Source organism: Sus scrofa, chromosome 4 (assembly GCF_054392235.1).
Source record: "Sus scrofa isolate SSC_HxYL_T2T_F1_AM1 chromosome 4, Sscrofa_HxYL_maternal_Yorkshire_Landrace_v2.0, whole genome shotgun sequence".
In the NCBI taxonomy this organism is placed as follows: domain Eukaryota; kingdom Metazoa; phylum Chordata; class Mammalia; order Artiodactyla; family Suidae; genus Sus; species Sus scrofa.
The window spans coordinates 40,428,661-40,442,280 of NC_139386.1; the positions used below are offsets into that span (position 1 = coordinate 40,428,661).

General features: G+C 41.8%; 1 protein-coding gene across 2 annotated transcripts; it reads left to right on the top strand.

Moving 5' to 3' along the window:
• Positions 1-3,660: 3,660 nt before the first annotated feature.
• Positions 3,661-9,440, top strand: UQCRB (ubiquinol-cytochrome c reductase binding protein). 2 transcript variants are annotated; one of them, NM_001185172.1, is made up of 4 exons: positions 3,661-3,712; positions 6,814-6,885; positions 8,200-8,366; positions 9,208-9,440. In NM_001185172.1, exons 1-4 carry the CDS (start codon positions 3,694-3,696, stop codon positions 9,283-9,285), a joined length of 336 nt encoding a protein of 111 aa, NP_001172101.1. In that variant the 5' UTR covers positions 3,661-3,693; the 3' UTR covers positions 9,286-9,440. The 2 variants fall into 2 exon arrangements, with proteins under 2 accessions (NP_001172101.1, XP_084876688.1); XM_085020562.1 differs by lacking the exon at positions 3,661-3,712 and adding an exon at positions 4,331-5,237 and having other exon boundaries at positions 6,388-6,885; positions 9,208-9,419.
• Positions 9,441-13,620: the final 4,180 nt, after the last annotated feature.

Consider the following 13,620-nt stretch of genomic DNA (forward strand, 5'->3'; position numbering starts at 1 on the left):
ATTGATACTGAAAAAAATGTCCTGACATTGTAAATTTGGGTATACTTCTGGTAGATGTTTCTTACAAGTTCCTGGTAACTGAATTTATCTTTGACTCAGCCATTCCTTTCTCCTTAGGAAGGAGATTACTAAAAATATAGCAAGCTCAGGAGTTCCCGTTGTGGCTTGGCAGAAATGAACCCTACTAGTATCCATGAGGATGTGGGTTCGATCCCTGGCCTTGCTCAGTGGGTTAAGGATCCAATGTTGCTGCAAGCTGTGGTGTAGGCCACAGATGTGTCTTGGATGGCTTGGATTCTGTGTTGCTGTGGCTGAGGCGTAGGCTGGCAGCTTTGATTAGACCCCTAGCCTGGGAACCTCCATATGCCATGGGCGCAGCCCTAAAAAAAGACAAAAAGAAAAAAAAATACATATATACATATAAATAAATTATATAGCAAGCTTAGAAGAACAGAGTCAGTTTTAGTATAAGCTGGTATGTTGAAGCTGGTATGTTGTCCTGGCGCAGATGAGGTCAGTGGAAGATTTTCCTATTTTCTTGTGTGTGTGTGTGTGTGTGTCTTTTCTAGGGCCACTTCCCGAGGCATATGGAAGTTCCCAGACTAGGGGTCTAATCAGAGCTGTAGCTGCCAGCCTCTGCCACAGCCACAGCAACGGAGGATCCAAGCCACTTCTTCGACCTACACCACAGCTCACGGCAAGGCTGGATCCCCAACCCACTGGGCGAGGCCAGGGATCCAACCTGCAACCTCATGGTTCCTGGTCGGATTTGTTAACCACTGTGCCACGACGGGAACTCCTATTTTCAAAGTCTTTTCAAGGAGTTTTGGGAGCATGCTGAGTTAAGGATCTAGCATTGCCACAGTTGTGGTGTGTAGGTCACAGCTGCAGCTTGGATTTGATCCCTGGACCAAGAACTAGTATATGCCACAGGTCTGGCCAAAAATAATAAATACAGGGGTTTTATCACAAGACAGCTCTATTTAAAGTTTCTGGAGCATACTATATTCCACCTACTCACTTAGATAATGCTATAAAAATTACTCAATTTTGGATTTTCTGCACTGTTAGGTTTCTGAGCACAGACATTCAGAGCTGGCCAGAGGAAGGATGAATTGGAATTCAGGATTAATAGATACATACTACTATAGCAAAAATAAGCAAAAAGGACCTACTGTATAGCACAGGGAACTATATTAAATATCTTGTGTAAAAGAGTCTGAAAAAGTACATATATATATATATATATATATATATTCACTTTGCTGTACCCCTGAAACTAACACAACATTGTAAATCAACAATACTTTAATTTAAAAAAAAAATTGCCCACAGTCAGTTACTGAGAATCAGGAAAAGGAAGGAAAGTCGTTTGAAGGTGAGCAATGAGAATATAAAAGGGCACAATAAATCTTTGACTTAGTGGCAGGGTGTAAAGATTTATAGCATGAGATAATATTTCCTTTTTTCCATTTACCATTTAAACATGTAATCCTGGGCAAATTATTTAACCTCTAGTCTGCTTATTTGTAAGATGAGCCATCGTGGTTTGTTATCTGCCTTAGGATCACGAGACTGAGTAGACCCCCAAGGAACCACATCCGGTATTTGCACTCGTATTATTCCCTCCCACACTGACTGGTGCACTCTGGTTCCTGGGCTACTTGCACATCTGCAGTTGTCCTGGAACCCTGGGCCAGGATGGAAAGAGGCCTGGTGACTACTGGAGAAATGAGGCGGGAAGAGATTCCCGACCAAACCTCAGCTGTTCCAAGTGAGCACCAGATAAGTGAGTGAGAGCCAGTCTTGTGTATTCCAGCCTCAGTAGGTACCACAGGGAGCAGAATTTCCCAGCCGAATTCAGAATTGGGAATTCAGAAAGTGTTTTAAACCACTAACTTTGGGAGTAGTTTATTGTGTATCAGGGCTTTGTGCTGTTGGGTATCCTGAAACCTTGTGAGAAACTAAATTTATAATGGGTCAGGGCCTTCCTGTTAGAGGAATTTTATTCACTTGCCCAGCAGACATTTGCGTTCCTAAAATACAGTACCTAGGGTGGCAGGGATATGTGTCTTCATGGAGTTCTCTAATGGATGAGATCACATAACAGGAAACAAGGAAGAAGGATGAGCTAGGAGGCAAAGCATGGAGCCATCCTGCCTAGCCTTTCTTTGGCTCAGAACCTCATTTTGCCTTTATTAACAACCCTCTCAGAATGGGCTATCTGTGTTGCTGTAATGAACAGTCCTAAAACCACAAGTATTTTGTTGTTGTTGTTTGTTGTATTGTCAGGGCTGCATCCAAGACACATGGAGGTTCCCAGTCTAGGGGTCGAATCAGAGCTATAGCTGCTGGCCTACACCACAGCCACAGCAACACCAGATCCTTAATCCACAGGGAAGCCAGGGATAGAAGCCACGTCCTCATGGATACTTGACGGGTTTGTTACTGCTGCACCACAATGGGAACTCCCAAATACAAATTTCTTTTTAAAACATAGCATGATGAGAGGGATTTAACCTTTGACTCTTCTCATGACTGTGTTCAGCAAGAGAACTTGCTTATATGTGGAGAGCTGTCACTGTGGAGCATATCTTCTTTTGCAGGGAAAAGTTACTTGGATAGTCCCCTCTCTGCCTCACCCACTAATTAATCATTTATTTTGCTTTGCATCCTTTAGTAAAATTCTTCTCCCTTAACAGTTTGTGACACTGCTGCCCCTGGGTTTTTATACCTCAGATGAAACATGTTGGAATTGAGACAGTGAAAGTAGTTATTTTACCTTAAAATTGCATTCAAGGAGTTGCCTTTGTGGCTCATGGAGTTAAGGACCCAACGTTGTCTCTGTGAGGATTCCGTCCTCCTTCAGTGGGTTAAGGATCTGGTGTTGCCCAAAAGGTACAGCCTAAATTGCAGATCCAGTTCGGATCCATTGTGGCCTAGGCCTTGGCTGAAGCTCCAGTTAGAACTCTGGCCCAGGGAACTTCCATATGCCGCAGGTGTAGCCATAAAAACAAACAAAAAAATCACAAGGCACTCAAATTCTCTTAACTAGATTTCCACTAAAAAGTCTTGATGTACAACTTCACCTGGAGAAACTGAAGGTCAGAGAAGGTGTCTCCTGGATTAGTGGGGTAGCACATGGCCCTACAATTAAGGAGTGCCACAGTTTTATCCAGTCTCAGATTCTGGAAGATGAATCTGGATTCTCCCTACCTTGTGTGCCCTTGGACAATTTATGAAAGCTTTCTGAGCCTGTTTCCTCTTCCCTACAATAGGTACGATCACAGTAGTATTTATCTTACAGATTTAGAATTAAATGAAAATACGTCCAGAAACTGCTTAGCATGGTGCTTGGCAGAAAGGGCGCAATTCATACTGCCTCAACTCTCAGAGCTCGTCAGTAACACAACCCAAGCTAAAGCCCTGGTGTCCTAATTCCCTGCCTAGTGTTTCCCCCATCAGGTCACAAGTACCGCCTCTTGGAACCGGGACCAGTTCCAGACCCGCTGGATGGATAAAACCCAGGGGGCTGGAGAGGTGTGCAGGGCAGGAACCAAACACCGGCCGCCAAAACTGCGCCTGCGCGAGCGTCCTCCCTCTCCTCGCGACGTGACGTAGCGCGCCTGCGCACTGGACCCTGCGCGTCCTTTAGGACTTACCCATCAGGCAACGCTTCTGTCTCGGGTCAAAATGGCGAGCAGGCCTGCTGGTAAGTGAGTGGCATCTTGCCTGGCTGACGTCGCAGCGCTTAACCTATTTTCGCAGCAACTTGCTCGTCTTCCTTTGCTCTAAGTGGCTAGGTTTGCGGCATAAGGGAAGGCGGCGGCGGCCCGCCTGAAAGACGCTTGGGTCCTACCCCCTTGCTGTCGCTAGGCCGGGCTCGCCCAGAGGGTTGGGATAGGACCTGCTGTGGTGAAGGTACCCGCGGTGGCTGCCACAGCCCTGGTGTTCAGGCTTCTCGTGCTCGGCAGCCCTTCCCCTCGGCCTTAAAAGAGTTCAAGGGCACCAGGAGATAATCAGTGGCTGACCTTGAACCCAAATGAACTGAGTACTTATTGTGAGCCAAGCGCTGTCATGTGCGTTCGCTCGATCAGTTCTCCCGCCGGCGCGAGGGGGACGGTGGTTAGTTTTCCTTTTAGGCTGGTGAGATAACTGAGGCAAAGTGACCGGAGGAAATAGGGCTGGAAACCTGTTCCACCTTTCGCTCTTCTCAGACTGGGAGTTAGAGGCAGCTGAGCAAGGGTTATAGTGAAGTTTCAGGTTGACCTTGGCTTATCTGGAACGTCAAGTTGATCTGTGGATTTGGAGAAATTTTCATTTATTGTAGGCATTGGGATGAACGTATATTATGGAATAGAATGCAGAAACAACCGGAATATTTAAAACAGGACGTTCTAAGGTAGGGTTTTCTTTTTTCTCTTTTTTGGCCAATCGCTGCCCTCTGGCGGTGTGAATTGGAATTAACTTTTAAAAAATGTTTTCTCTCTGCCCCAGCAATTGTGAAGCTAGTAAGGAAACATCAGATTGCCAGATAAGTTGGTTATCTAAATCACATTGAGCTTTTCAGAGGTGGTGGAAACTTTTAAGAATTCATTACTTCATTAATTGGGCAGCTATTTAAGGCGTTCTGCTTCTGTGCTGCGTTTGGAAACTAGGTAGACCTGGCCTAAACCCTATCACTAGCTGCTTCTGATCTTGAATAAATCTTACTCCTCTTATGCAAGGACAAGAGTGTTGTAAATAACTAGCGAATGGGAGTTAAAGCAGATAGAATAGTGCCTGGCACACAGTGAATATTAATCGTTATTACCATCACTGGTAAATACAGTTGTCTCCTACAAATATGTTTGTAGTTTGTTGACTCTTTGGTAGTTGTTTTCCTAGAAGCAGTGCAGTTATGTGGTGCTTAATTTGCAAAGAGATTTACCAAAGCTGTGTAATCTGGGATGTAATAAGGAGGGTTTGAGATTAAAGAGTTTGCTTTCCTTCCTTGGTAAGGGGCTAGCCCTAAGACAACATTTTTTTTTTTTTTTTTTTTTTCCTTTTTTGGCCACACTTCTGGGCCAGGGCTTGATTCCAAGCTGCACCTCCGGCATTCCTTAACCGGCTGCACCACAGCGGGAACTCCAAGACAGGAATTTTAAAAGAAAATTTAAACTTACCATACCTCCTCTTCTGTATCATACCTCTCCTGAAACCTCAGGCACTCTCGCATTGCTCTCCGCCCCTACTGGGTAACCCATCAGGCACAGTCCTGTTCCCAAAGAGTTTTTTTGGTTTGTTCGTTTGTCTTTTTAGGGCTGCACCCTCTGCATATGAGGTTCCCAGGCTAGGGGTCGAATCAGAGCTGTAGCCACTGGCCAACACCACAGCCACAGCCATGGCCTACACCACAGCCACAGCCATGCCAGATCCAAGCCGAGTCTGCAACCTACACCACAGCCCATAACAACACTGAGTGAGGCCAGGTGTCGAACCTGCATCCTCGTGGATGCTAGTCAGGTTCGTTTCCACTGAGCCACAATGGAAACTACCCCCAAAGAGTTTTAACATTACCTGTTTCTTCTCATCTGTTCTCAAATATCCATTCCCTCGGTGGAAAGTTAGCTACTTGGGCGGAGGATAATGTGCTTGTTTTACTTGTCCTCCTTAATAGTAAGTGACTTACTAATGTTATCACAGCCCTCCCAGAAATACATATGTATTTTAAAAGAGAGTGGCCATGTGACATAAAGGTAATATGGAATAAAAATATGGCTGGGGCTCATTTAAATCTGCCAGCGTATCTTGAAATCTCACCTTTTCATACAGCTCCAACTCCCTTGGAAAGTTTACATTTGTTTTCTGTAATCTGTTTCTGAAACTACAAATGATGGGCAAGTTCCGAGTTCCCAGTTTCCCTTCCATCCCCCACCCCTTCAGTTCTGATGGTAACAGGGGAACAGAAGGGAATGGGATAATGGACTTTGAGAAGCTGGAGCGGCAGTAGAGTTGGCCCTCCACATCCACTGGTTCCACACTGGGGATTCAGCCACCCTCATGATCGGAAATATTTTGGGGAAAAAATTCCAGAAAGTTCGAAATAGAAATAGCATTTGCTTTGGATTTACAACCATCTACGTACCATTTATTTTGCATTAAGTATTATAAGCAATCTAGAGATGATTTAAAGTATACATGACAGAGTTCCCGTTGTACAGCAGAAACGAATCCGACTAGGAGCCATGAGATTTCGAATTCGACCCCTTGCCTTGCTCAGTGGGTTAAGGATCTGGCATTGCCGTGGGCTTTAGTGTAGGTTGCAGATGTGGCTCAGATCCCGCGTTGCTGTATTGCTGTGGCTGTGGTGTAGGCAGGCAGCTGCAGCTCTGATTTGACCCCTAGCCTGGGAACTTCCATATGCCTCAGGTGCAGCCCTAAAAAGCAAAAAAAAAAAAAAAAAAAAAAAAGAGTATACAGGGAGATGTGCTTAGTTATCACTACACTATTTTACATAAGGGACTTGAGGCTCTCTGGATTTTGGTATTGGTTGGCGGGGTGTGTGTGTGTCCTGGAATCAATCCCCTGTAGATATCTAGGGGCTGTAATTGTGTCTATAGATCTTTTGTACATTAGTTATTTGAGTTTACCCTTTTTTCCCATGACTTCCCAATTTTTTGGCTGCAGTCACTCTTGCTCATAGATAAAATAAGAAGTTATCTGTAATATGTAGAGTATATGCTTTTAAAAGAAATTCCTTCCTGTTTTCATTCTCTGGCTTACTGTATACTATACGTGAATTGTTAGCAACTAATGGTATGATAAAATCAGTTGCAGCATCAAGCAAGTGGCTGGAGGGTATACGAAAATGGTATTATAATGCCGCCGGGTTTAATAAACTGGGTAAGTATTTGTGCTTTCTTTCTTCCTCTGTCCCCCCCCCCCCGAGAGTAGTGCTTTTGCAAGCGTTATTATGGATCCCCAAAATGTGCTAATTAATTGCACCTGTGTACATTAGAAAATTAAAAAAATTAGGTCACACTGGGAGTTCTCACTGTGGCACAGCAGGTTAAAAATCTGGCGTTATTTCTGTTGCAGTGTGGGTTTGAACCCCAGCCTGGCACAGTGAGTTAAGGATCCAGCATTGCCCAGCTGGGGTGTAGGTCACAGCTGAAGCTTAGAATTGATCCCTGGCTTGGGAACTTCCATATGATGTTGGTGTGGCAAAAAATAATAGGTTACATTTCATTTTTTAAGTCCATTTCCTTTTTTTATTATTTTGAGAAGAGAAGGATGGAATTGTCTCAAATGTTTGAGGTGGAAATGATTTCTGTTCTTGAAATATGGTAGCAGAACCTTTTTGTTATTATATGCTCCCCCTCTCAATTCCTCCACTTTGCATTTTAAAATTTAAGTTATATGAACTTTGAAAGAAGAGATTTTTCAAATGTTAATATTGTCTGACATCTTTACAATTGTTTGATGCCTGAACTTTTTTGGAATTTCATAATTTGCTATGAACTTCATCTGTTGTAATTGAAGCATCATGAAATGTTACTGGTTCCTTAACACTGTCATTTTAAGATTCTTTAATACCTTGATCTCAGAATTAAAGTAAAAGAAAGTAGAGATGTGGTTTATTGATATGTGTTTAAAAACAAGGTAGACACTTTTTGGAGTTCCCATCGTGGCTCCGTGGTTAATGAATCCTACTAGGAACCATGAGGTTTCGGGTTCAATCCCTGGCCTCGCTCAGTGGGTTAAGGATCTGGCGTTGCTGTGAGCTGTGGTCTAGGTCACAGACGCGGCTCAGGTCTGGTGTTGCTGTGGCTCTGGCGTAGGCCAGGAGCAGCAGCTCCAATTAGACCACTAGCCTGGGAACCTCCATATGCTGCGGGTGTGACCTTTAAAAAACAAAAAATAAAAAATAAATTAAAAAAAATAAAAACAAGGTAGACATTTTAAATGTTTTTTAAATTACTGTAGATAAAGTGTGAATTTTATGGCAGTAGATTTTAAAAAGCTTGTATTGTTTCCACAGTACCATTTAAGAAATAACCCATTAGTGTGTATGAAATGCATTGAGTTTCCATCATACCTAACTCTTGATATTTTGCCCGTTGGGTGAATGAAATTAAGTTATTAAGTCATAAAGATATTCTACTCGTTATTTTTAAGATGCATATTCAATCAAACACTCTTGTTTTTTTATCATAGGCTTAATGCGAGATGATACAATATATGAGGATGACGATGTAAAAGAAGCCATAAGAAGGCTTCCTGAGAACCTTTATAACGACAGGGTGTTTCGCATTAAGAGAGCACTGGACCTGACTATGAGACAGCAGATCTTGCCTAAAGAGCAGTGGACAAAATATGAGGAGGTAGTACAGCTTTTATGTATCTGATAATGGCCGTTAAGAATGGACTCTTAGGAGTTCCTGCTGTGGTGCAGTGAATTAAGGATCCTGCATTGTCTCTGTGGCAGCCCGGGTTCAATCTCCAGCTGGCGCAGTAGGCTAAGAATCCGTGTTGCCGGAGCTGTGGCGTAGGTCACAGGTAGGGCTCGGATTTGATCCCTGGCCTGGGAATTTCCATATGCTTTGGGATCAGCCAGAAAAAAAAAGGAAAGAAAAGGAATTGAGTATTGGACACAGAGAAGACATTCATTGGTGTAGTGCTTTAGAGTTCTTAAAGTTGTGTCAAATCAGTATCCTTAGGACAATCTGGTGAGGTTAGTAAAGCAAATGCTAGCTCCATTTTAGAGATGGACACATTGAGTCTTAGAGGGGAAGTGACTTCCAAAATTGCCAAGCATGTCCTTGATAGAGGATCCAGAACTAGGATCCAGGTCTTCTGCCTTCCGGGCCATTGTTCTCCTGCATACTTTCTGCTCAGATGAAAACAATGGTGTTCCTGTGATTCCATTGAGTGGCCTTCTAGCTCAATAAGAACTCTATGAAGAAAATCCTAAACCTGGGACTGCACTGAAATGAGGCCAAAGCTTGTAGATTCTCATTCTTTTTTCTTTTCTGACAGACTTTCTTGTAATAATCTATCAAAGCAGTTTATTACAATATCTTTTATGAGTTTTTACATTTTTTAGACTGCTTGAGAATATAGTTTCTTAAGTTGGAATTTAATTTTGATAGATTTGTTAAAGATCTATTAAGTATTTATGGTATATGATGAGTCTATATTATTTTTCTTTTATTCATTCTTTAGGATAAATTCTACCTTGAACCATATCTGAAAGAGGTTATCCGGGAAAGAAAAGAAAGAGAAGAATGGGCAAAGAAATAATCGTATAGTCTAAATCTGTGGATGCAGCAGTCGTCAAACTATTTTTATGAACTTGGTTAAACCCGAAATGTACAATGTAGACCTATCTGAGCTGTAAATGTATTACTTTAAATAAATATCTATTATAAATATCATTGGAGTTTTGGAATTCTAAACCTTGTCCTAATAACTGCTGAATTTATGTATCTGTTACAATTCTTTCTAAACTTTTAGGATACTTTTCAGTTAGTAGTTAACTGCGTCCTGAGCTCAGAGAAGCCACTTTAATCATTTAGAATAGTAGAACAGTAGGATGGTCATATTTATATTGCCTTTGTGGGTTAAAGCCCTAGCAAGGCCTCCCTTGCAAGGATGGAATGGAACGAGACACAAGCAGCAGTGACTTTATTTTACCTGAAGCAAATAGTACAAGCAGACTGGCTCTGCAGCTTCAAAAGTTTCCAAATGAAATGGGAGAGCATTCACCTTCTAGTTTGCCAGGATTAGGAAACAGCCCTTTTCCGCTACTGATGTCCAAATATAATAGATTTTGCATTCTGTCTTAAAAAAATTACATATGCAACCCCAGTGTGGGCCTGTATAAGTTATATATCTGTGTTCCTGTGCTAATGTATTAGAAAACAAAAAGTAGACTAGAAAAACAGGCAAAAATTGTAAAGTCAAATCATACTTTCTTCATAGACCCCAGTGACTTTTCCACTTTGGAAATGATTGTCAAAGTCTTTTGTCGGGAGTTCCCGTCGTGGCACAGTGGTTAACGAATCCGACTAGGAACCATGAGGTTGCGGGTTCGGTCCCTGCCCTTGCTCAGTGGGTTAAGGATCCGGCGTTGCCATGAGCTGTGGTGTTGGGTGCAGACGCGGCTTGGATCCCGCGTTGCTGTGGCTCTGGCGTAGGCCAGTGGCTACAGCTCCGATTCGACCCCTAGCCTGGGAACCTCCATATGCCGTGGGAGCGGCCCAAGAAATAGCTAAAAAGACAAAAAAATAAAAAGTCTATTGTAAGCATGGTATGCTAATAATGTTTAAAAGTTTTAAGTTTATAGTCTAATTTTTTAATGTAAATTAGAGCTATTCAATAATGTCATGATTCCTGGAGTTGCTACTGTGGCTCAGCAGTAACAGACCTGACTAGTATCTATGAAGATGCAGGTTTGATCCCTGGCCTCGATCAGTGGGTTAAGTATCCAGTGTTGTAGATGCAGCCGGGATCCCACATTACTGTCGCTGTGGCCTAGGCAGGTGGCTGTAGCTCCGATTCGACCCCTAGCCTGGGAACTTCTGTATGCTGCAGTTGCGCCCCTAAAAAAAGAAAAAACAAAAAAGTAATAACATTCCCACCACTAAATTCTAAAGTGCTTTCTTTGGTCGAAGTGAAAAATGGAACTGTAGGGAGGGCCAGTATTGAAACTGCAGCCTTCATGGTATTCCATAAGCCACTGCTATGTGTGGTGGAATGTCTACCTTGAACAAAAGAACAAAAACCAAGTTTTGTGTTAGGCATCTGCCAGAGATACTGCAGTTTTGGTTCCAGACTACCACAGTAAAGCAAATACCAAAATAAAGTGAGTCATAGGAAGTTTTTGGTTTCCCAGTGCATACGAAAATAAATATAACTAGTCTATCAAGTTCAATAGCATTGTGTCTAAAAAGAGCATTGTACATACCTCATTTAATACTCTTGCTGGGGGAGTTCCCTTCGTGGCTCAGTGTAATCAAATCTGACTAGCATCCATGAGGATGCAGGTTTGATCCCTGGCCTCAATCAGTGGGTTAAGGATCCGGTGTTGCCGTGAGCTGTGGTGTAGGTCTCAGACGCAGCTCGGATCTGGCGTGGCTGTGGCTGTGGTGTAGGCTAGTGGCTACAGCTCCTTTTGGACCTCCATATGCCACGGGTGTGGCCCTAAAAAGACAAAACCTTGCTGGAATTCCCTGGTGGCACAGCAGTTTAAAGATCCGGTGGTGTCACTGCTGTGGCGCAGGTCACTGCCCTGGATGCAGGGTTGCCGCAGACCTTCAATTTGTAAAAAACAATATGTGAGGAGCCCAATAAAAGGTACGCCTGTAGTTACAATTCCTAAAGCAGGGAGTTCTCAGATGGCCTAGCTATTAGGATCTTGCATCATTGCTTTGGCTCAGGTCACTGCTAAAGGTGTGGGTTCGATCCCTGTCTTGGGAACTTCCACATGCTGAGGTGTGGACAAAAAGGAGGGTGTATGCACATTTGGCATATGTTTTATTCACAGACGCGATTTTGACAAACATTTGTATTTGACTTTTGCAACATGTACATAAAAGTGTCTTTGGAGTTCCTGTCGTGTCAGTGGTTAACGAACCTGACTGGTATCCATGAGGACTCGGTTTGATCCCCGACCTTGCTTAGTGGGTTAAGGATCCGATTTGACCCCTAGCCTGGGAACCTCCATGTGCCACGGAGGCGGCCCTAAAAAAAAAAAAAAAAAAAAAAAAAAGGCTTTTAAAAAAATGCTAAAGTATTATTAGGAAGCCTCATTCAGTTCCCTGAGAGCCTCTCTTTTTGGTATTCAGATTATTTTCTGAACTGTCTATCCCAAAATTCTTGTTGGGGATTTTTTTTTTTTTTTCGGTTTGTTCCAAGTTACCTAGATCCTCATTTGATAATGGTTTTGGTCATGATAAGAGCAGTTCTTTAACATGCTTAGTATTTTTGTAAGATTTGTGATTTGACTGCAGTCGATTCAAATTACACTTTTGGAACAGTATTGCAAATCAGAGAAACTGGGGAATATGTGCTTAAGGTAAATACTTCTGTGTCATGATGCTTCCCTATTAGACCTAACTAGGTAACTTAAGATAAATTCTTACAGAACCAAGGACCACCCAGAATTTTAGGGCTCCAATTTCTTTATTTTCTCAGATCTTTTCAGATGAATTTGAATCCCATACATTGCCGGTGGATATTATATTCATACAAACCATTTGGCTCATCATCTTGTAGACAGAATAGTAGAGTGAGTCAGACCTAATTCTGGGTTAGACTACCCACATCTAAATGCATCCACTTAATTGGGTAACTTTAGGAACATAGTTTACTTTTCTGTGCCTCAGTTTCCTCAGCCCTAAAATGGGAGTAATGATGACCTACTTTACAGAGTTGTGAAAATTAATTGGCTTCATTGTATGTAACTTAGTCCCTGGCACACAGTAAGCATTATTCTGACTTGTTAAGAGATTCAGTAATAAGAATAAAAACTGATCCAAAGCCCAAGGTTCCTATAGCCATAATAATTCTCTTTGCACACAGAGGCTGGTATTTTGCTAATATTGACATCCATTGTGTGGCTTTGAAAATATCCGAAATACTTAGAATTTAAAGATTAGATGAACACAAAAACACAACCAAATCCTTGACAGCCTGATGGGTGAAGTGCAAATGGCCTTACCCATTTGAGCAACATGAATTTTAGGAACCACAGTATCAGATAAATACAGTTAGTTAAAGGGTAAGTGAGACATAACAGGAAAAAATCCCTTTATCAGAATAAGGTTTTAAATTCAGCCACTAGGTGGCGATGCACTACAACTTTACTCCTTAAAGGTGCACTGCACCGGCACTGCTCAAGATTTATCCTTTCTGTACCCCCACCAACTCCCTCCCCTTCATTTTTCAGGATGACAACACCTTAGAGGTTTATGACCATCAGGAGAATTTACTACTAAGCTATATACTGATGTAATGAAATCTAATATATGCTGTGCGATGAATTATGAGATGCTATTTAGTTTCAGGATTTTATTACTTCAATCAGTTTTGACCATATTTCCTTTTATATGATTGCTCACTCTTTAAACATACCAGATGACTGTATGAGGAACACCTAATAAAGTCTATAGATGTTAAAATATATATGTTTTAATTTATTTGCCATAATTTGTTTAAATTCTGGTTATACTGGTGTTCATATTAAAAGTCATAACATGTTAGAATCTGAGATCTCAGGTCAGATGGTGCCTCTGAATTATATTTTGCTAAGAAATTTCATTGTATGTATTAACAAATGAGCAGTGAGAAGGAACAATCATTGCAGGATCGTTATTTTTTAGCACAGATTCCAGAAAGCTTGTTAATATGTATTAACATGGCTTATGTATTATGACAAACTATTTAAAATGTTTTTCTGGATTCTATGTCTCTCCTATAGTCGAAAGAATGCATTATTTGTTTAACTTTGTATTTTAATACATTTGCCTATTTTTGCATATATGCCAAAAATGTAATTTCAAAATAAATCCCTGTGAAACTGCTGGTAACATTATTCAGTTGAATCATTGCTCTGTTAGTATTCTAAGTATTTTC